Genomic DNA, 24,466 nt, shown 5'->3' on the forward strand with positions numbered 1-24,466 from the left:
AAGTCAGTGATGCAATTTGCCACACAAACTAATAAGAACAACATTTTCAGAGAGCACTTCATTATCATGATGAAAAACATACTTGCACTGTGCATGGAAATACTTGATCAGGTTTTGAAGCAAGTCAACTCCTTTCTTAATCTTGATTTCATTGACTTTCAGCAGGTACTGTTGACAAAGCACACAAAAAGAATATTTACTGTTTTGGAATTAGAGTCACTGAGCAAGTAATATTGAAATATTTTAAATCAGTTCAAACAACATAGCACTGTACAGTATATGCTGCCTGAGAAGGTTCCCTTAGTCATTAAGCTTCATGAATAAGCTTAAGAGTAAATAATAATTTAATAATAAATTATTAATGATGTCTTAATTAATAAAATAAACAAAGGAGGCTATGGGCTACGTCCTATTGTACAGTTCTATGTATTTAAGGCTTCATTAAAAAGCAGCACTGTTGAAACAAAGGAGTTCTTCTAAACATTACCCTTCAGTAGTACCATCTCCTTAGAGCACTAGGAACATTTCCTAAGTAGAAACAAATGGTGTTGCTTGAGACAGCAATCTAAAATATGGTTGCTTGGAAATTAGGCCACTTGATTTATATGAGATTCACACGTAAATTATCGTGAATCCCATTATTTCCCTTCCTCAGCCCCACAAACATACACATATTGTATGTGACTGCTTAGCAGAATGCAATATAGTAATGCTGCTAGTCAATTTCTTTAAATAATACAAAATCGACTCGGTGTCCAAAAACTGAAATATATTTTCTATATGCAAGCCACTCCAGAACAGCTCTCCCCACTTAAAAACTATTACTCAGTGGACAAATATATGTTTTATACAAGCTACACATAAAATAGAACAAATAATTGATCATAAACACCTAGCATTGTTATCTCTGCTCAGATGAACAAAAACCAATTTCTTTTTGCTAAATTAATCTTGGAACCTAACTGAAAAAACGCCAGCAGAAAGCACACACATGGATACAATAAACTTATTATGACCATATCCCCTTATGTCGTTAATGAGAAGATCCCTCTAATGGGTATTTTAAGAATGAAGTTATTTATCCTTTTATTATTGTGAAGAATGAGACACAACAGGGGAAAAATAACAGAAGAATCCCAAAGCACACACTGGAGTAGAGAAATCATCCTTTTCCACACAGTTACAGAGACATCTTTTGTTTTATTTATACCATTCTCAAAGTCCTTTTTGCCATAATTCCCCAGTTTGCTACTCTATTCCTATTCATATCTGATTTAGACATGATGCCATATTCTCATGTAAGTAGTAGAGAGGTGTGGGAAGACAAAAGGCATGGAAGAAGAGAGAAGCAGAGAGTTGCCCACCAGATTTCCAATCTCTTCCCCAAATGTAATTTCAAGAAGGTGAGTTACCATTGTATAAGACCAAAGAACAACCAAGTTGAAAACTAAAATTAGCACACTGAATTGCTGCAGAACAATCTATAGGCTGAAGAATCATTACAACTCTTCAAGGCATCAGCAGTGTTTTCTCAACAGCTGTTAAACATCCCAGCTTAACTAAATCAACTGACATTTTCATTTTCTAACACTACTGTGCAGCAGATGGTAACATAAATGCGCAAAAGAGACAATCCTCTCAGCCTAGGATGGAACAGTTATATAAAGGGTCTGATTAAGGGGGCTGGTTTATTATCTGCAAATCTGTTGATTTATAATGGATAAAATGTAAAGTAATTGTGCCAACAGAAGAAATACCCTGAAATAAAAATCAGTAGAATCAAAATTCTCTTCAGACAGTTCTCCTGCAGAACCTGTATAACATGATTCATTTGTGTTAGGGAAGAATGAAAATTGCTCCTTGTATACTCTTACCTCACACATCTGCAACTGGAAGAATCTTCGCTCTTTTTCCATCTCTTCTGCTATTTCAGCGCCACTAATTTCTGTGCGAATCATTCCATGTAATTTAGCGTGTTCTTTTTTCTCTTTTTCTATTTTTGTCCTATATGGAAGAAAATAAATAAAATTATGCTTTACCCTAAGCTTCATTTGTTAATTGTTGTTGTTTCAGAACAGTACTACCCATTTTAAACTGAAGTACAAAGCATCACCAAGGTTAGTGAGGCAATACTGTTGTCTATAACTTTGGATCAACAACACTGTATCCTTAAACAAGAATAACTCAGGACCGACCAAGATCTGCTAGATCAGGGATGGCCAAAATATTTTGAGTTGCATGGCTCAGACACAAGCAGCCACTCTGAAGGATTTAGGTTTGTGGAGTCCTTGGGGTTCTCTGAGCTTGGTTCTTTTCTTGCAAATGTTTCATTACCCGGCTAGGTAACATCTTCAGTGCACAGAGCCAAAGAACCAAGCTCAGAGAACCCCAAGGACTCCACAGTTCAACCCTGAGCTACACATATTCGCCTCTATTGGAATTTAGGTTTCCTACAAATTTATTCATTTGTAACAGTGATACAGCTATATAGAAAAAAATCAGAAAATGAAATAATGATAAAAATTGACCTTTAAAAGGATACCACAGGGAAAAAATGTGAATTTTTAAGGCACTGAAAGCAAGTTTTGATTACTCAGGAAAATCCTTGCAAATGAAGCTTATTGCTCTCAGGTATCAACACTGATGCATGAAGGACAATGCAAGCCCACATGCAAACCCAGATTTCAAAATATTATTCCCACTTTTTAATGCTGGAGAAGCATCATGCAACAGTATTGCATTTATAATTCATGCAGTATTGAGAAAGAATGAATGTTACAGATGGATTTCTTTTTCTCTTGCTTCCCCAAATCTTGATATATTTTTTTTGAGAACTAAGAAAGGGAACCCAAAAGTTCATCCAGTTCCGGTTCAGCACTTCTGCATTAATCAAATGCTAAGATGCAGCACTTGCACTAGACCTTTCTGAACAAGCTCTCAGAAGCTCCATATGGTGTCCAGACTTCCCCGTAATAACTTAAAAGTCCAAGAAGAAATTGTATTATGGAGACCCTTTCCATGATCTACAGGAAGGTGACATGTGTTACTGAAATGTCCCCATAACTTGGCCTACTTTTACTACATCCTCAGTATCATATGCCATCATTCCATAATCAGCATTCTATCAAGCTGTGAGCTTTACACAGCTTTTCCTTGTCACAGAGCACTTTACCTTCACCCCAATCAGTCCAGACCACAGCTGTCACCTCTTCCTGTTCCTGAGCCAAGTGGTGCTGTAAATGCAAGCCAGAAGGCAGGACTAAAGGCTTCCAGGTCTTAGCAAACTAGCTGCTCAGACTACCCCATTTATGTTATCCCATTTATGTTAAGTACAGGCAGCAGTCAAACACCGGACAAAATCTGAACATGAAACCTACAAGGCAGAAATAAATTAAGGGAATGAAAAGAGTCACTCAGATTTGTGCTAGATTATTGTTCTTAAAAATGAGTAAATCACCTCTCAAAAAAAAGAAAACCTGTATCATATATTTATAACACATTTATCTGGCTTGTTAGCCAAAAGTGCTCTCATACACTCAATTAAAAAAAATACACAAAGACCTACTTACAGACTTGTAATCCAAACATCATGGTCAGGGGATGGAGAGGGAAGAACAAAACCATGCTCAGGCGCCAATTCTTAAATAATGAACAAACTGATACAACTCAGAGAGATGTTACTTCCCTTGCCATTTTCCTCAGTCGTAATCTGATGAATGACTACCACTGGACTCTTTTTCAAATTATTCACATGCAGAAATGTAGCATCCTTAGAAAACATTCAGAAGCAGATTCCCATGGAGGAAGAGAGACTGTGCAGAGCAGGAGGAGCAAATTGTGCTTCTGAGAAGTGACTTACTGACTGGGCTGCCTTATAGGTCAGACACTACAGACCAGCAATATCCCAACTTGGTATGACCTCCAAGTATTTTCAGCCAGCACGTTGTAAGAAAATTTTAGGAGTTGTTCTCCTAACACATTTGGAGGGACTTCCAAGTCTTATACCAGATAATCAGCCTTCCAATACATGTAAAATCATACAGCACATTTGAATAAGAGAATGCTGAGACACCTTCTTTATTCAGAGGATGTAGACTACATGCATCATTTTGAATTTATTAAGAACTTCCATAACAACAAACATTATGATTAATAGCACATCCTGCCTATTATCATGTTCCCACCAGTGCCTCAACTGGATGGTTCAGTGTTTTAATAACACAAGGCACTAAGGAAATTATTCTATTTCTTATCATACATTCTCAATTCTGGCAATATAACTTTTTTCTCAATTCTGGCAATATAACTTTTTATAAAATACAGTAATGATGCACAATTATTTCTCCCCTCTGTTTCCTCCGTAATGCCAAGCCACTATAATTTGACATCTGGAGCTATAGTTTAGGCTGGCTATGACCAGCACTAACATCAGTGCTGATGCCACACTAATCATAGTTTTAGTCATGAAACTTAGATGGAGAGGGCAATATTCATCCCTTTGGGATACGATGGTTGCACATACTTGAAAGATACTCCTGAATATTAGTACCAAAATAGAAGATTGGGTGTTACTTCTGGACCTGATCTTATAAATAGCTTGTTCTCTGAAAGATGCCAAAAGAGGCAATAGCGGTGATGCTTGAGATACGTTTTTTCTGATGATAGGGGAAACAATGATCATCAAATTAATATTTCCTGTTACCTAGGGAAGCTGAGCTAAATTAGTAGAGGCATTTAATTGGTTCACTGCTTACTGGGATTAAAGAATACAGAATAAATACAGCTGTAACACAAGCCCACAGGCAAACTAATAGAGAATGAACATTAAAGGGATGTTTGGAGACAATCTAATTTGTATCACAGAACTAATGCTTTTCTTTCTCTCTAGAAATAATTTGGAAAGAAAAGGATGCACACTTATGAAAGTAGCATATACCATTTGAAGACTTTTGGAATTCTAATCCTGTTAATTACAAGTGTTGTACATATACATTCATTGCAACTTACTTTTCATGATGTGTTGCCAGAGTGACATTGAGTCCAGTAGTTACAGTGGCACTGTAACTCAAACTGTATATTCTGAAATCTGTACCACCTTTGATATTGCAAACAAGTTGAAAACCTGAGGTCATAATGACTCAAGAGCTTATTACCGGCATTGCATACTGAAAATTCATCTGATCGGGTTGTCAGGCTTAATGACTGGGTGTGATTCAGAAAATATGGGAAACTGCCTTAGACCAAGCCAGACCATTGGCCCACACAACTCAGCATTCTCTCCATTTGACTGTCAGCATCTTCCCAGGACTTCAAAACAAAGCATTCCCAAGCCCTATTAGAGATGCCAGAGATTGAACCTGGGAACTTCATGGGCAAACCTCAAGCTCTGTCACTGACTCTACAGCTTGTACCTAAGTAACTTCACTCCTGTGCCTGAAGACTAAAACTGGAGAGGGATGTTCAAGTGCTCTCACAAACACTACCTAAATATTCCTTCCTTTCATGATTCTTCATCATGTGGCAATTACATCTACAGTCCTCATGTTCAGGCCAAAGCAAATAACCGCCTCATTCAGCTGGCTTGCCTATATCCCATTCAGTAAATGCCTGACTCAGACTACCTTCTCTACCATAAGAATCTTTCTCCATCACAGCCATTTCTTCCAAATATGCTATTACTAGCTATTAATGTTTAAGTGTATAAATAAAGGCTTAAAAGAACAAAACCAAAGCCAGACCTCAGATCAGGCCAATATAACCACAGGCCCACATTCAACTAGTGGAATTTTTACAACTACTAGAATTTTTACCACAACTAAAGGGTATTATATAATATATGCTATAATGCTTTATATAATTTATTTAATATATATAATATAATATTATATTATATAATTATACTATAACAATGCTATATTAAACACTGCACAGATACTGTCACTGTGGACAAATGCATCCGGATCTATCCCAACCAGAAGCCCTGGATGACTAAGGGAGTCCAGGGTCTCCTGCATGACAGGAACAATGCCTTCAGGTCCGGTGATGGGGCAAAATACAGTGCTGCTAGAGCCAGTCTGAAGAGAGGCATTTGGCAGGCCAAGACAGATTATAAGAGGAAGATTGAGGAACATTTTCATGGCAACAATACGAGGCAGGTGTGGCAGGGGATTCAACAAATTACCAACAATAGACCGAATAATGTCATTTCTGCTGACGGGGATGCTTCATTGGTAGAGAAGCTGAATCATTTTTTTGCCCGTTTTGAAGTGGAGTCATCAGAGGCAGCTAGAGTACAGCCATTAGTCCAATATAGCCCCTGCCTCACTGTGGAGGAGCACGAGGTGAGGATATTTTGAGGGCTGCGGACCCTAGAAAGGCTGCCGGACCTGATGGCATCTCTGGCCGGGTGCTTAAAGACTGTGCTGACCAGTTGGCTGGGGTTTTCACCAAGATCTTTAATCGGTCTTTATCCCAGTCCACTATTCCATCCTGTCTGAAGGCTTCCATCATTGTTCCACTGCCAAAGAAGTTCCCTATTAACAACCTCAGCGACTACAGACCAGTGGCACTCACGCCTATCATCATGAAGTGCTTTGAAAAATTGGTCTGTAGGCACATCATTTCCTGTCTTCCGCATACATTTGATAAACATCAGTTTGCATATAGAACTAATAGATCCACAGAGGACGCTATAGCCATCACTCTCCACACTGCTCTGACTCATCTGGAACAGCGGGGGACCTATGTGAGGATGCTTTTTGTAGACTTTAGTTCTGCATTTAATACAATCCTTCCACATAGACTGGTGTCTAAACTTATGGATCTTGAGCTTCCATATTCAATCTGTTCTTGGATTTTGGACTTCCTGTCTGGCCGCTCCCAGAGGGTTAGATTAGGCAATTATATCTCCTCAGCTCTTACTCTCAACACTGGTTCACCACAGGGCTGCATGTTGAGTCCCTTACTTTACACTCTTTATACATATGAATGTACCCCCACTCACTTTAGCAATATTATCATTAAATTCGCAGATGATACAACAGTGGTGGGGCTTATCTCCAAAGGAGATGAGTCTGCCTACCGGGATGAAGTGGACCGGCTGCTTTCGTGGTGCGGAGACAATAATTTGGCTCTTAATATCAATAAGACCAAGGAGTTTATAGTGGACTATAGGAGGAATAGGTTAGATGTCCAGCCCCTGGTTATCAATGGAGACCGAGTGGAGCGGGTGGCCAGTTTTAAGTTTCTGGGTGTTATTATAAAGGAGGACTTGACCTGGGGCGCTCATATTGCAGCCTTGGTTAAGAGGGCCCAGCAGAGATTATACTACCTGAGACTTCTCAGGAAACACCAACTGAACGAAAAACTGCTGGTGACCTTCTACCGCTGTACCATTGAGAGCATTTTAACCTACTGCACCTGTGTATGGTTTGCTAACTGCACAGTGGCAGATAGGAAAGCACTCCAGAGGGTTACCACCACTGCCCAGAGGATCATTGGTTGCCCTCTCCCCTCTTTGGAAGAACTTTATAGTTCCCGCTGCCTTAAGAAGGCTCAAAATATTCTTAAGGATCCATCCCACCTGGGACATTCTTTTTTTGAAGTATTACCATCTGGCAGACGGTACAGGATAATGAAAACAAGGACCGATAGGCTGAAGAATAGCTTCTGTCTTAGAGCTGCAACTATACTGAATTCTATCGTATGGTGCAGTATTAACGCAGCATCAGGGGTTGTGCAATATGGAATGTGAAGGTTGTGTTATATGTGTTTTATGTGTGTTATGGTTTTTATATTTTTAAAGCTGCACTGGGGTGGCATTAATTTCGTTGTACAAGTTGTACAATGACAATAAAGATTTCTATTCTATTTGGTTACCACAAATCAGACCTTACCAGAAACAGTATAAATAAAGCAGTACAGAAAACGCTATCATTCATTCAACAGTGCCCATGTAATACAAGGTAAAGTGAAATTACTTTTTTGGTTATTTGGGTTAAAAAGATGTGTTGGGGACATCATAGGAGCACAGAGATTTGGGGTGGGTGGCAAGAAAACTTTGGTTTCCATATAAAGAGATGGTCATTTATTTAACAGGATTTTGATGAGAAATGAGAACCATAAGCAATACTCCAAAAGCAATAATAGTTTTTCAATAGTTTTTCAATTAGAGGTTCTGATTTATGATCAGAGTGAAATTGAGTCTAGAGGTTCTTTTAAGTAAAATATTCTTATTATTCTGACTCTGCAGTGAAGAAATGGATACCGGGAAGTTTTCAGCTCAAGAATCTAAGCTTCTATATTTATTTGTTACATTTACATCCAATCAGGGCTTCCACAGAGGGACTCCTTGTGACTTCATCTCAGTGCTCACTAAAGTTAGGACAAGTTCTTAAAGCAAAGCAAAACTTATTTGGATTTTTGAAAGCTATGACTGTGGGGTGATTTTTAACTAGGCATATTTACTGCTGCCTTATAAACTTTATTTCACTACATATAATTTGGAACTAGATCTATACAATTTTTTTGAAGTGTTTTTATAAGCTACACTTAATTACTCCAGAGAACAGCTTCTCTGCTGAAAAAACTGAGTGAACAGAATTTAATTTGTGTGTGTTTTCAGGCTTCCTCGTTTCTTCACTGCCTACACTGGTGCCATCCTTCTACAGGAAAAGGATGCAGTTTTATTACCTGATATACAGGCCTCCAGTGTATTCATGCAAGTTTAACATATGCACATACAAAGAGTGTCCTAAGTATGAGCAATCTTCAAAATATTTCAATAGAGTGATTAACTGAGTATTAAATTATACTAATCTCAATGGGACAAATATCTGTCTCATCGAAGAACTGCATGCTTATACAAACAGAGATAGGATTTTGGTATCAAGTGATATCACCTCCTGCAAGATAGACTTTTTAACCAAGGGAGTTCACACAGGTTGTTGTAAGCTATTATCCAATATGCAAGTAGTCCTCGCTTAACAACCATTCGTTCAGTGGCCATTCAAAATTATGAGAGTGCTGAAAAAATGGACTTACGACCCGTGCCCGAAGATACTGCCGTTGCAGCACCCCCATGGTCACATGATCAAAATTTGGGTGCTTGGCAGCCTGCCCGCACTTACGACCACAGGGGTGCTGCAACTCCCCCCACCTGCCTATCTTCCTCCCATCTCCCTTTTGGCCACCTTGCACAGCGGCACTCGATAGTGGCAATGCCAGGGCTGGGCCTGAAGTAGAGTCCCGAGGCCTTCAGCAGTCATAGTCAGCTGCCACTGCCCCTAGGCCTTGACTTCAGCCCCAGCGCCACTGCTGCCACTGAGAAATGCTGCCTCAAGCTCCACACCACTTCGCCGCCTCATGTCATTCCCCAAGCCACACCTTGTTTCTTCCCCAAACCGACATCCTGATCCTTCCCCAAGATGGCACCTCTCATTCCTTCTGCAAGCCATGTGTCCCATGCCTTCTGCAAGATGGCATCCCATTCTCGCGATCCTTTGGAAACCTTCCGGTCTTGCAAGAATGGGATGCCATTCCTTCTCCAAATTGCAAAGGTTTCTGAAGGATCACAAGAATGGGATGCTACCCTGGGGAAGGAACAAGAGGCACCAGCTTGGGGAAGGATTGAGAGGCACCGGCTTAGAGAATGGTGCGAGGTGGCAAAGGCCAGCAGTGTGGAGCTTGAGGCAGCATTTCTCAGTGGCAGCTGTGGCGCTGGGGCTAAAGTTGAGGCCTGTGGGTGGTGGCAGCTTGCTGAGACTGCTGAAGGCCTCAGGCCTCTACTTCAGCCCCAGCCCTGGCACTGCTGCTGCCAAGTGCCGCTGTACAGGGTGGCCAAAAAGGCATAGATGGGGGGGGAGAGAGGTGGGTGGAGGGGCTTTGCAGTGCCCCTGCAGTAGTAAGTGCTGCTGGGCTGGCTAAGGCTTCCAACTCATGTGTGGCCTGTGCCAGGCCTCCCAGAGCCTCCCCCACCCGAGGCATCCCTACACTCCTTACCTGGTACTCCGTCTGCTTAACGACCCACAATTCTCACTTAACGATGGCAGGCAGTGCTGGGATTGCGGTCACTAAGCAAAGTGGTCACATGACATCTTGCTTAACAACCACATTGCTTAGCGACCTAAGTTGTAATCATTAAGCAAGGACTACCTGTACTGTACACCTAACCATAGCAAATCAGCCTCAGGCAGATAGACTGGAACTAAACAGGTAAAGGTGAAGTCTTTTTTTAAAGTGAGTCTGAATCTTGGTGATTATACAGATACAGTTTTCTGGGCAACAGTACAGAAGTGGTTTGTCACTGTCTTCTTCCAGTTTTCCCCAGTAATCTTCCATCCAAGTACTTACTAGATCCAATCCAAGCTAGACTAGGTGAGCAACAAATCCTGCATGGAACAAGCGTAATCCAGTGTATCCAGTGAACTCAGTGACCCTTACTTTTGGATGAACAAGCACGGAAAGAGACAATGTATTATACATTTGCTATATATCAGAAAGGAAGTACGTACACTTTGGTTTCATAGTCTTTCCATGCTTTATCAAAAGGCTTCTTCAAATCCTGCAGAAGTGAGAAGAAAACCACGTTAAACAGGCAAGTGACTATTTGTGCTGAAACTTTTTGTCTTTCTAATCACTTAGATTAAATGCTGGTGAAGTATTTTTGGAATAAATGCCCCAGCTTTAATTAGCTTCTTTAGTTTTTCTCAAATTAAAGTCTATACATTCGGAAGTCCAAGTATCCTGGAGGAAGGCTCAGCACTAAAGCTGTGCAAAGCCTTCAAAGGAAAACCTTGACAAACCATGCGTGTGAGAGTAAAACCTCTCCATGATGTGTTAATTGAAACAGCTACTTCCTTTAGAAGGCTTGCACTACTGCTCTAAAGGCTGCCCTGCACGTATGTCCACAGCCACAGACTGCATCTAGACCACCAGGATAGGCTTCAAAACAGTTGTGTGAACCTTCCAGAAATGGCAGCTTTATTGCTTCAAGGAATGGGAACTTACTCCTACTAAGATACTTCTTTCAAAAGTTTTGCATAGACTGACTCAATATTCTCACATTTAACATTAACGTGAATTTCTAGGTGCCTCAAGTTATACTAGAACTAACCAGAGATCTGTTCATGCAATAGTTGCTTATTTGGTCCACATTAAAAGACTAGATTTTGTAACCCACCAAAACGAATACAGCCCATCCATACAGACAATAACCCCCTGGGACTAATAAACCAAGTGACATTCCTTTTTCTTGCTATAGCCTTCCAATGAGTTGAAGTTAGCAACAAAAATATAAGGCTGGAAGAGTGTTTTCGGTTGGATTTACACATTTGATGCCAAAACCAAAATGTCTACACAACAGTTTAGTGTGATGTATGAACCCAACCTTTTTCCCATAAGACTTTCGTGTGAACCAAATAAATTGATGTGACAAGCTAATGGAGAACTTTTTTTCTAGATGGCCTCCTCTATGTGCATCTCTGATTTAAGGAGCAACACAGAATGTCCTATCTCCTGCTTATCTGTCTGGCATCTCTCTGAGTCACAACCCCTCTTGCTGTCTAGTGCAAAATTAAACTAAGCCCTGACTTGACAGTGGGTGTAACTGCATTACACAATAAGCCTAACTTAGCACCAGTCTTGTATAAGTTATTACTTATGGGTGCTGCACCATATGATGTCGGAAACCAAAGTCTGCCATGGTTTGCTGATTGGCCTCTCTGTTACTAACCCAGCCAGCTCTGCAGTTCATGGTCAGGTAACATTTTTTGCCTTTTATTTTTTGTTAAAAATGTTTTTTTAAAGCATAATCCAGTTGGGGTCAAGAGACACAAGTTGAGGAAAAACTGAACTGTACTTTCATGAAACTTTATTTCAACATTTTTGGATGGGAACGAAAGTGAAAAAATATCTTCAGCTTCCCATTCCTATTACTGGAGGGCAGATCACTATCACAATCCCTCAGTGAATAAATGAACAAGTATAACTCATTTGTTTAATTGGGTTCTCTTTATCTAGTTTTTGGACTTGTGTGGAGAACAGATGTTTTAGATCATATTTCTGCAGAAGTATTTAAAATTTGAAAGGGTTTACAAACCTTTAAATATCACTGTATATTAGTTCTAAAATAAACCACTACATCTAAAATGAAAAATAGTCCACCTAGAAGGATGAGGCAGTTGGAAGTGATAGCAAAGAAGTATGTTTTTCTCCAGCACAAATTATAACATGTACTTATGCTAATAATTAAATAACAACTTTAAAAAATAGAAACACGTAACATACCCCTTTTACTCCTTTTAGATCGCCCTTTAACAAACTGTCCAGTGGAAACGTGATTATATTGTTCATGTTCTGGATCTATAACAAAAAAAAAATGTTTTCATCTACAAAACATTTAAATATTTCTAAATGAATACCTAGTTAGCTTTCCATGAAAGAGATACAAGATACCCATTTGTGTAGAAAGGGAAAAGGATAATGAAGAGTGCACTTCCCACATTTTTGTTGGATTTAGGAATGCTTCATTTCCCCAATCAGTTATAGTAATAATGTTGAGATTATTACTCTCATTCTGACTGGGAATTATGTACAATTTAATCTGAACACATCTAGAAATCACCAGGTTGGAGGAGACTGAATACTTGATTATTAAGTCACACAGCTCAAATTTTAACTTGAGGCAAGAGGCATAACAGATGAAACAATATGTTTGTGTACAAGTTGCAAGCAATATACATGTAAACAAATTACTGACCCATATCTTGGATAGTAGCTTATTAATCAACAGAGGCAAAACGTAAAAGCAAAAAGTTGTTCATTTAATATTCCTTCTTGACTGCAGCAATTTCAGAGATGTAACTTTCCAAAGGATCCTTAATTGTCCCTTTGTGTGGCTGTTTACACCCATTGTCTCTTCCCATCTCTCACCCTTCATTCCTTCAGTGATCCCAACCAGAGCATATATGAAAGCCACAATATCATGCAGCTATCAATATTTAGCAATGCGACAATCTTTTATTTGTCAAATAATTAGTCCTAACAGTTGATCTTGCTTTCCCAGAGTTCTCAAAAATTAAATCCTTAGAAGCAGTGTTTTTCAACTTGATCGAGATTCTTGTGAAATGGGTCTCCTTTGGCTCACCCCAATTTCAAACTGAACTTGATCATACAACTCATCAACCTCCTCTTCTGCATCAGTGATTGGAGCATAAACTTGAACGATGTTCATATTAAAGGATTGCCTACAAAGTCTAACTGATATTATTTGGTCATTGATTGTGTTGTAGTCAAGTAGTGTTTTTGCTATACACTTGCTAAGTATAAAAGCAAGTTCCTTCTTTGTATTTCATGTCCTGATTAATAAGCAGTGTGATCTTTTAACTGAAAGTGTCCAATCTCAGTCCACCTCAATTCACTGATGCCTAAAATGTCAATCTGTAGTCATCTCATCTTTCACTGTGTTGAGCTTTCCTGTGCTCATGCTTCTTATGTTCTATGTTCTTGTCTACCTGGCATGGTACTCCAGGCAGGAAGCATGACCAGATGGACTAATTCTATTGTAAGGCTACATTAACAGAATTTTGCAAGTCTGAAAGTACATCTCTCCCCCCACCTCCCGTTGCCTTTACAGTCCAAGAAACTAGGGAGGGTCCCTTCTGAGATGTTTGCCATGCCCACATTCCTGCTGCGGGCTAAGCTGCCTCTTGTCTGACTGTTCCCCTGGCTGTGGCTCTTCCCCGTCTCCCAAGGTCATTCCCACATGCCATTAAAGTTCCTGCTTTAATCCTGTCTTTGCTGCTTTGGATTTTATTTTCCAATATGGCAGCATCAGCAATTAGATATCCTGAAGGCTTTAATCTAGCCATGTCATAAACACCATTAGTACTTCAAAAGACCTCCAGCTCTTCCTCAGCAGCACGCTGAGTGCCATCCGACCTGAGACGGCCTGCAGGTAGGCTTTGTTGGTGCTGCACACACTTCCACCCCTCGCTGGAGCCTGCAGGCCGGTTCTCCAGGAGCGCTTCTAACGTAAGCTGCAGAGCACGTGTTGCATCTCTGGGAAGCCCCTGTCCCTCTGCTTCCTCACCACCCTGCACAGCGTCTCCCGCACAGCTGCCACCTTCACCTGGGGAACTGCCTCTGCGTCCCCTTTTTTTAAAAATAATTTTTATTAAAAGATTTTTTAACAATAATAAAAGACAAACATACAGTATAAATTTATAAAAAAGAAAAGGATGAAGATATAAAACAGTGAAAAAAGGAAGTAAATAGCGAAAAGAAAAGAAAAAAATATATAAAGAAGCGGATTCTGATCTTTTTTACAGCAATTACAAATGAATTTATGATCTATCCTCCCTCTTTAAGATTACATCATAATTCTCTTCTTCCCACATTCTGCCCTTTTTAATCATCAAATCCATAAGTCACCAGTTCATTTTATTTTCTTTACAGTAAAACGTCCATAAAGGGTTTCCAATCACTAATAAATGTACTTGTTGTCTTCTCTCTAATCAAACAAGTCAATTTTGCCATTTCTGGAAATTCCGTCATCTTCCGTCACCAGCCATTCCTCCATCGTTAGTATTTCAGAATCTTTCCATCTTTGTGCATATAATCATCTTGATCTTGCTCCACCTCTGCTTCTCCTGCGGGCCATTGCTTCCTGCACCGGTGGCAGAAGATAGAGGTCCTCTGCCTGCACCGCTGCTGGCTCCATCCTGCTGCCTTCTCCCTGGCTGGGCCTGGCAAGCTCCCTTTGGCAGACAAGGCTCCACTCCACTGCCATGCGTGTCCCAGGGCTGCGCCCTCACCCAGCGCTTGGATCCCAGGCCAGCAGAGGAAGAAGATGGTGAAGGTCAGCTGGGGCAGTGGCAGCAGCGGGGGTAGGCGGCGGACTACAGGGCAGTCAAAAGGACAGAGATGGGGGAGATAGGCGGGTGGCAGGAGTTGAAGCAGAGGCAGTTTGCACAGGGCAAAAGTGTGAGCTCCTTGCCTAACAACCACAATCTGGACTGCCATCACTAAGTGGCGCAGTCATGATGTTTTGCTTAATGACCGCTTCACTTAGTGACCGAAATTCTGGTCCCAATTAGGGTCGTAACACAAGAACTACCTGTAATGCTACAGCTCCTATACTTCCCAGTTAGATAGGCTTTGGAAGAAAACAGGCTGGGAAAGGTTGTTCTAAATCCTGAAGTCAGCTAAAACCTGCTTGATTTTAAAAAGTGGGGCTACATAAAATGTGGCACTTTTTAATCTGTTTTCTTTGCTGGTCATATGGCTTCTTTCCTCTTCTTACCTTATTGAAGACTGTTAGGTGGAAATGGATTGCCAAAGGGTTTATGAGTAACATTTCTATTAAACTGTGAACAACCGATATTGAATTAGATGCTGAAGCACTGAAGTGTAAGAGCTGTAAATGCAATTATTTAGGTGATTTTTTTCTCCAAGGGCAACTTTCCTGTATGTAGAACACATTTAACAGTTTTAGTTTGCATTTAACTATTAGTTATATTTTGTAGGCAGAAAATAAGCTTGTGAACATTTCTCAGTTCCTAAATCCATTGTTAGCAAAAGTTTTACCTACTTAATTTCTATATCTGAACCTGCTGAATCTGAATCAATTGTGATCAGCTTTGATGTTTGAATTAATGTTAAATCAGCAGGAGAACACTTCAAAACATTTAATGTTAGAGCAGAGGCAGTTCTAAGCATATAAGGGAGCCCACTTGTTTTTTTAAGAGAAGGAGAAATTCATCAAAGGCTTTGCTTCTTCTGTTCCCATTTATTAACATTTGTTAAAACATTAGACTACTGACTTGTTTGAAATTGGGTACAACTTCCATATTAACAATATTTATCTTAGATTCTTCAGTGGTTATAACTGAATGCGATGATTTAGCCACTAAAAAACTTTTTCTAATATAAGAATTGTTGAGGTTTCTAGGCTTCAGTTCCCAGTGAGAAGATAACAAACATTTTAACTGGATATATTACCATTCTCCTATTTTAGGCAGATTATATATACATCTCAGAAGTTTTAAAAATATAATAAATTATAGGCTGATCTACACTATTCATACCCATTTCACATCATACTTTTTTAAAAAAACATTCTATTATGCACCATTTTAAATAATAATTATCCCAGAGAGTTTTTCACAAGGACAATGATCAAACTCAAATCTCCTTCCTAATAACCTTCAAAAGTGTTTTGCTGCCTTTAATGCTGGGAATATAAATACATTCTGACTAAAATTAGAACCAAGCACCTACCAGGATTTCAAAGAAGCCAAATAATAACTCTCTAGTTGTTCCCACATTAGTTCACATTCAACTCATTTACATTTAAAAACCCTCAAAGTTAATCTATTTGAATCTAATAGACTGTGAGAGAAAAACAATAGCATTGCTTGGTTTCTTTTATACACACACACAAAATAATATTGTGAATTTCCTGATGGCTTGTGCTCCCAACTCCTCTGAGAAACCGAAAAAGTATTAGACCATTTTGGGGGGTGGGGGGGTGTCAGTGTGCAGTCTTCCAGTACAGCTATTCTGAGAGACCTATGCTAAGTTTCCTACTCCTTCCAGAATACCGTCATCAAATACTACAGGTGAAACCTTCACAAATTTTCACCTTGTAATTTGACAACTAAAGAGCACAGTTGCTAGCATTTGGGGGAATGGGGCAAAATGCTGTTTGGTACTTCTAGTCATTGTTCTTTGTTATTGAATCTCACTGCTCCTTTAGTGCAATAACTGACCTCCCTCATCAAGGTAACCTGGAGTAGCTTGCATATGGCTGAGCAGTACTTTGTATAAATTTTTTATTAAGGATTTTGATCACAATAGTAAAAACTGATACAAACTAAACTTAAAGAAAAAAGAATAGTAAGAAAGAATAAGAAGTGCAAGGAAAAGGCACAAAAGAGGAAAGAAAGGAATATAATAAAGAAAAAGAAAAGAAATATATAAAGAGGTGACTTCCAACCTACATTACACGTATAGACAAATTAGTAATTCTTCACCCCCTATATGGTTACAAACAGATATCCCTTCATCCCTTATCCTATCCCTTATCTATAAGCAAATCCATAAAACATCAACTTTTCAATGCTGGTGTCAGCAAAAAATTAATAAAGGGTTGCCAAAACTTTGCAAAAAAATGTCTTATTTTAACCTTGATAAAATAAACCATTATATTCCTACTTTTTACTTCTAACAGTCTAAATCTTTAGTCCATTCAAATATTGTCATATGATCAATTTTTCTTTATCCCATTGCAGAGACTCCTTCAAGGGTTTAACAAGCCTCTTTTGTAGATCTGTTAAGAAAACATTTTCCAGGTCATTCTCTCGGTTCATCATTTGTATTTCTCCTTTAACTTTTTAAACTTTAGCCAGTTTTTTTGTATATCCAATGATGCATCCTTTTCCAAATCGTCCTCTTGGCCCATCATTTGTAGTTCCGCTTTCGGTACTTTCTCTTTCTTGTCAGGCAAAATTTGCTCCACGTTTGTCGTTTCCTCATTAACATCTTTTGGACATAATCTATCCATAGTCAGACATCATTACTGACACTGTTGATATTATAGCTACTAATTTCTGGCTCCATTCTTCAAAGATCTTTCATATTTCCAATGTTATAATGTTTTGTGTCATTTTGTAAATCCCAGTACTAACCAGAAGTAGACTTATTTTTTTTCCCTTCTACTTAGAATTGTTAGGCCCCTCTAGTGTCCAATTTCTAAAATCATAAAGTTGCTTATCTTTGTTCTGAGCCAAGATAGCCAATTAATTCTGGTTCTCATGAGAAAGAAGTTTATTTTATTATGTTAATTCCAAAATCTTACAGTAAAAATCAATATTCCAAATTTAACTGGACCTTTAATCCATTTGTAACTTTCTTAGATCAAAATCTTATTTAGCTTTTTGCTGTTTATTTCAAATTCTTTAAGTTCTTAAGCTTGTAATTAATTTTTCTTTTGTTCAGAGTTGAAGCTAAACTCACCCGATGACTTTTCAAACTTGTCGTTCTGAAGGACTCTAATGGGTTTATGACGGTTAATAGGCAATTTCGGAAAGTGATTAGAAAGTAAGGCTTGCAAACTTATCATCCTTTAAAAGGCTCTGCCGCGGTTGTGAGCGAGATGGCTAATACCTTCGTCTCCTGGCACTCAAACCTGCAGAAGACCGCTATCCTGCAGTCTTCTTGCAAAGACCAGCCATCCAGGACATATGTGGACAATCTCCTGTCCTCTCCTTATCTGGAGAGGTTCTGAAGAACCGGTCTAATCACTGGTTCTTTGGTCTTTGTTGTGGTCATCAGCTCCGCTTTCATGGAGATGTCTTCAGTTCACTATACCTCCTCCATAACTGCTGAGCAGTACTTTGGATTCCAAAGCAGGCAGAAATGAATGAATGAATGAATGAATGAATGAATGAATGAATGAATACTTGCCTGTAACTCTTCTAAAACAAATGAGTCTTTTTGGAGAATGGAGAACATGTGGCTCGTGTCCTCCAAAGCATCCTTTGTGTCTTAGAATCCAAATTGCTGCACATCCTGGTGCATGAAAAATCTCTTGGCAGTATTAGTGTTTGAACATTTAGGCTGTGTTTGCATAACATAGAAGAATAAGGTGATTGGCTAGTTTGTGGTTCAGTGTGTTATCCAAACTGAGCTGACTAGCTTGTGATTGTATTGCATGAAGCCATGTAGTTGGGTTAATCCAGTAAATCATGGTTTAGTTAACCATGGATTTAGTGTGTTGTGGAAACACAGCCTTACAAAATTCATTTTATATTTAATAGCTTTAATACAAGATAAATACAAATATGTAACATAATTTCAAAGGGGGAGGAGAGATATCAAGATTGCTTGTACCTGCTGTAAAGATCAGAAGTCACTTCTTTAAATATATTTTTCTTCTTGTCTTTTTTCTTTTCCTTTTATTTTATTTTCTGCACTGTATCTTTCCTTTATATTTCTTTTTCCTCTGTTTTTCTTTCTCTCTTTAACTTCATTTTGTATTAGCTTTTATAACTGTTAAAAATCTTTAATAAAAATCATTTTTTAAAAAAGGAAAGAGATATGGAAAAGCAAAGGAACTTTTCCAAAAGATTTCTGAACTCAGAAGGAGGTTTCAACTTCAAATTGGTATACCAAAGGATGCCAATAGACAAATAGTAACTGATTCAAAGAAGATCAAACAAAGATGGAAGGAGTATACTGAAACACCAAACAATAGATATGTCAATATCCAAGATACCTTAGAAGATACTCCCTACTTAGAAGACACTCTAGTACTAGAAGATGAAGTTAGAGAAGTACTCTGGTCATTACTAAGTCGTAAGTTTACAGAAACTGATAGAATGCCCACAGAAATATGGCAAGAAACAGAAGAAGAACCAATCATAGTTCTAACCAAGCTGTGCCGGAAATCTGGAGAACAACACAGTAGCCAACAGTTTGGAAGAGATCAATCTACGTTCCAATCCCTCCCCCAAAAAAGAGAGACTTAGCAAAGTGTGTAAACTAATTTCAAATGCTATGAAAATAATACTTAGGATTATCAAACACAGGTTAGAACCTTACATGGAAAAAGAGATACCAGATTTATTATTTGGTTATTTAAATTTATTGACCGCCCATCTCCAGTGGACTCTTTAGATGTTGAAACTGGCTTTAGAAAGGGCCAAGGAACATGAAACATAATTGCTGATGCATGCCGGAAAATTGAGAAAGGCAAAGTATACCAAAAATAATTCTGTATGTACTTCTTTGATTATAGAAATTGATCAATTGTGTCAATCACATCAAGCTGTGGAATGTGCTTACAAAAATGGGAATCCAAGAACATCTCATTGTTCTCATGAACAAAGGATGTCTGACAAGTAAATAGTTAGCATTAAGTTAACCTGTCTCATATCTGTACAAAATACTTTGAAAAATCTGAAGCCATCTTCACACACATCTTAAATAAAGCTGGAGGCTGTTGATACTACTGTATTAAAACACCATGTGCCAGATAAACCAACAGACGTTTTGGTAAGGAAAAACAATATGAATTGTCAAGGACCATGTTAACTTACTATTTTTGAAAGGTGCCCCAGGCATCAATTTCAAATAAAACAATGCAAAAGTCTTTTCTACTACAAAGGAAGTGGGAAATGCGAGCCCAACGTACAAAGAGAGAAGTCAAATATCACCTAGAAAGTGTGAAAAAATAATGTACCGTATTTTTCCAACAATAAGACGCCCCCATGTACAAGACAACCCCCACTTTTCCAACCCAAAATTAAAAAATCAGTATTTTAAAGATAGTGCAGCACATTTTTATTTAGTAATTAGTTAACATTGACCTGATACACTCGGTGGGAGGAGGTCCAAACCGTCTCTCTGCAGCTCTATTTCCAGGCTCTTTTGCATAACTGATTACATTCAAGCACGAGTGAAACTGCCGATAGCTTGTCTCTGCAAACAGCCTTCCTCTAATTGGTTTGTTCAGCATCAGCTGACGTCAGTTACATCAGGCTCGTAATTGGAGGAAGTCCGTTTGGGAGACAAGCTATTTCACTCGGGATTGGAGGCTAGCAATAGGAGGAAGCCTCTCTGCAGAAACAAAGTTTGGCAGTTTTGCAACCGCGATTCTCAGCTGACTTCCTTGAATAAGACGCCCTTCAGTTTTTAGGGTAAGGATTTTAGAAAAAAGTATCGTCTTATAGTTGGAAAAATACAGTATCTGTTTGATTTTACACATATACCCTAATGTATTTATAATTTATTTTCATGCACAGACTGTAAAACAGAACAAGAGTTAAGAAACATGGTTAAAGTATTTAAATAATAAAGCCTTGTGTTACAATTTTTAACACAATGAAAGCTAAGACTCTTATTCTTTTTTCAAGATGTGGGATTTCAGAATCTGTTTAACAGTTTTGTAACTTTACTAATATCACACTCCTCATTGGTAGGACTTACTCCGAGGCTACATTTGTTTACTTTCAATCTTAATTATCATTAAAAAAAAATAAAGCAAACAGAGAGAAGGACGGAAAAGATACCTATAAGTTTAGGATATTAAAATATGCGTTTTCACCAATCCATGTGATAATTTAACTCTGGAGGTATAATATGCCTTTAAAAAAGTACTAAATATACTTGCATATAAGCCCATCCGTGGATAAGCAGACCCTCAATTGTTTAACTAAAATACCATGAAAAATGCACCACCCCCAGATAACCCAACCCTTGAAATGTGTGTATGTTTTAATTTTCACAATTGGCTTATCCACAGGTGACACATTTTTTAGGGTATTTTGGTTAAAAATCTGAGGGTCTGCTTATCCACGGATGGGCTTATCCACAAGTATATACGACGGGTACTTTAAAAAAGTATTACCATATATACTCATGGATAAGCCCGTCTGTGGATAAGCCAAACTCAATTTTAGGGGGTTATTTTGGCACCTAAAATTCTTGGCTTATCCGTGAGTATATACGGTAAATATTTTAAATGAGTTTAAAGCCAGGCTAAGCTTCTACAAAGAGCAAAAAACTAATTTACAAATTGTGCCCTGTTTTAGTTTTAGTATAGCAAGTGGAATGATTTAACTGAAATAAACAGCACCCAGGACAATGCTAACTAGGTCAAGTGGTGTTTAAGTGGTTCTTATATTAATGCAATTCTTTATTTGATACTCCAATCATCTGATTAAAGCAGACCTCTTATGACTGTGTTTAGATGCTAGGTATTTACATGTTTGAAGCAAGTGTCCAGGATAGGATATATTTGCTAATGCCTTATCCCAGTGCTTCAGTCGGGCAGAAATGTTAGATTAGCACTATAAGGAGTTCACTATAATTTAACCATATTCAGATATTACAGGAAAAGGTGTTTTTTCAGCCATTATACAGTTTAAAAAGTTATACAGCAATGCTGGAGAAAGGACCCCAATTCACCAGACATTAAGTAGTATTTGATAAAGTAATAAATAAAGTATTATTTAACTGCTGTAATAAAGGGAAGGGATGACAGCTTCTCAAAAGCACAGCTAATATCTTTTTGAGGCATCCTCTCCGCCTTCAGGTCAAACACAATCAACATTATCCCATGCTATGCTGTGTCACCCCTTCATGGATCACTGCCTTGTCGTGGCGAAGGGGCTTGCGTAACTCAGTGAAGCCATGAGCTATACCGTGCAGGGCCACCCAAGACGGACAGGTCATGACAGAGAGTTCTGACAAAATGTGGTCCACTGGAGAAGGAAATGGCAACCCACTCCAGTATCCTTGCCAAGAAAACCCCATGGACAATGTTAAAAGGCTAAAAGATATGACGCCGGAAGATGAGCCCCTCAGGTCGGAAGGTGTCCAATATGCTACTGGGGAAGAGCGGAGGGCAATTCCAAGTAGCTCCAGAAAGAGTAAAGCGGCTGGGCCAAAGCCGAAAGGACGTTCAGCTGTGGATGTATCTGGAAGTGAAAAGAAGGTCCGATGCTGTAAAGAACAATATTGTATAGGTACCTGGAATGTAAGATCTATGAACCAAGGCAAGCTGGATGTGGTCAAACATGAGATGACAAGACTGAACATCGACATCTTGGGAATCAGCGAACTGAAATGGACGGGAATGGGTGAATTTAATTCAGATGACCATTATATCTACTACTGTGGCCAAGAAACCCTTAGAAGAAATGGAGTTGCACTCATAGTCAATAAGAAAGTCGGAAAGGCAGTAATGGGGTACAACCTCAAAAACGACAGAATGATCTCAGTGCATATCCAAGGCAAACCATTCAATATCACAGTAATCCAAGTCTATGCCCCAACCACTGATGCTGAAGAAGCTGAGGTTGACCAGTTCTATGAAGACCTACAACATCTTCTAGAACTAGCACCAAAAAAAGATGTCCTTTTCATCATAGGGGATTGGAATGCTAAAGTAGGAAGTCAAGGAGTAATCGGAATAACAGGCAAGTTTGGCCTTGGAGTACAAAATGAAGCAGGGCAAAAGCTAATAGAGTTCTGTCAAGAGAACAAGCTAGTCATAGCAAACACTCTTTTCCAACAACACAAGAGACGACTCTACACATGGACATCACCAGATGGTCAATACCGAAACCAGATTGATTATATACTTTGCAGCCAAAGATGGAGAAGCTCTATACAGACAGCAAAAACAAGACCGGGAGCTGACTGTGGCTCAGATCATGAGCTTCTTACTGCAAAATTTAGGCTTAAATTGAAGAATGTAGGGAAAACCACTAGACCACTCAGGTATGACTTAGATCATATTCCTTGTGAGTACACAGTGAAGGTGATGAATAGATTCAGAGGATTAGATTTGGTAGACAGAGTGCCTGAAGAACTATGGACGGAGGTCCGTAACATTGTACAGGAGGCAGCAACTAAAACCATCCCAAAGAAAAAGAAATGCAAGAAAGCAAAATGGCTGTCTGATGAGGCTTTACAAATAGCTGTGGAAAGAAGGAATGCGAAAAGCAAGGGTGAAAGGGAAAGATATAAGCAACTGAATGCAGATTTCCAGAGAATAGCAAGGAGAGATAAGAAGGCCTTCTTAAATGGACAATGCAAAGAATCGAGGAAAACAATAGAATGGGGAAGACTAGAGATCTCTTCAAGAAAATTGGAGATATGAAAGGAACGTTTAGTGCAAAGATGGGCATGATAAAGGACAAAAAAGGCAGGGACCTAACAGAAGCAGAAGAGATTAAGAAGAGGTGGCAAGAATACACAGAAGAACTATACAAGAAAGATCTGGTGTGATCACTGACCTTGAGCCAGACATCCTAGAGAGTGAAGTCAAGTGGGCCTTAGGAAGCATTGCTAACAACAAAGCTAGTGGAGATGACAGTATTCCAGCTGAGTTATTTAAAATACTAAAAGACGATGGTGTTAAAGTGCTGCACTCAATATGCCAGCAAGTTTGGAAAACGCAACAGTGGCCACGGGATTGGAAAAGGTCAGTTTATGTTCCAATTCCAAAGAAGGGCAGTGCCAAAGAATGCTCAAACTATCGCACAATTGCACTCATTTCACATGCTAGCAAGGTTATGCTCAAAATCCTACAAGCTAGGCTTCAGCAATACATGAACCGAGAACTACCGGATGTACAAGCTGGGTTTCGAAGAGGCAGAGGAACTAGAGATCAGATCGCCAACATTCGCTGGATCATGGAGAAAGCACGAGAGTTCCAGAAAAATATCTACTTCTGCTTCATTGACTATGCAAAAGCCTTTGATTGTGTGGATCACAACAAACTGTGGCAAATTCTTAAAGAGATGGGAGTACCAGACCACTTTACCTGTCTCCTGAGAAATCTGTATGCGGGCCAAGAAGCAACAGTTAGAACCGGTCATGGAACAACCGATTGGTTCAAAATAGGGAAAGGTGTACGACAAGGCTGTATACTGTCACCCTGCTTATTTAACCTATA

The 24,466-nt window shown here is 39.0% G+C and overlaps 1 protein-coding gene across 7 annotated transcripts in view; it reads right to left on the reverse strand.

Moving 5' to 3' along the window:
• The window catches only part of ASAP2 (ArfGAP with SH3 domain, ankyrin repeat and PH domain 2), a 111,617-nt gene that overhangs the window by 58,428 nt on the left and 28,723 nt on the right, over nt 1-24,466 (reverse strand). For 6 of the 7 annotated variants that reach the window (XM_088136410.1, XM_088136407.1, XM_088136394.1 and 3 more), the window contains 4 exons: nt 12,286-12,360; nt 10,512-10,561; nt 1,875-2,004; nt 83-168 (listed from right to left, as the gene is read on the reverse strand). In XM_088136410.1, the coding sequence (XP_087992536.1) occupies nt 83-168; nt 1,875-2,004; nt 10,512-10,561; nt 12,286-12,360 (341 nt within the window). Of the gene's footprint in view, nt 1-82; nt 169-1,874; nt 2,005-3,172; nt 3,441-10,511; nt 10,562-12,285; nt 12,361-24,466 lie in introns of those variants that run through there. The other variant, XM_088136417.1, reaches the window with a different exon arrangement.

The sequence above is a fragment of the Python bivittatus genome, unplaced genomic scaffold (assembly GCF_059951505.1).
Source record: "Python bivittatus isolate LINGU-HERP-01145 unplaced genomic scaffold, Pbiv_v1 ctg000020_np1212, whole genome shotgun sequence".
Classification (NCBI taxonomy): Eukaryota; Metazoa; Chordata; class Lepidosauria; order Squamata; family Pythonidae; genus Python; species Python bivittatus.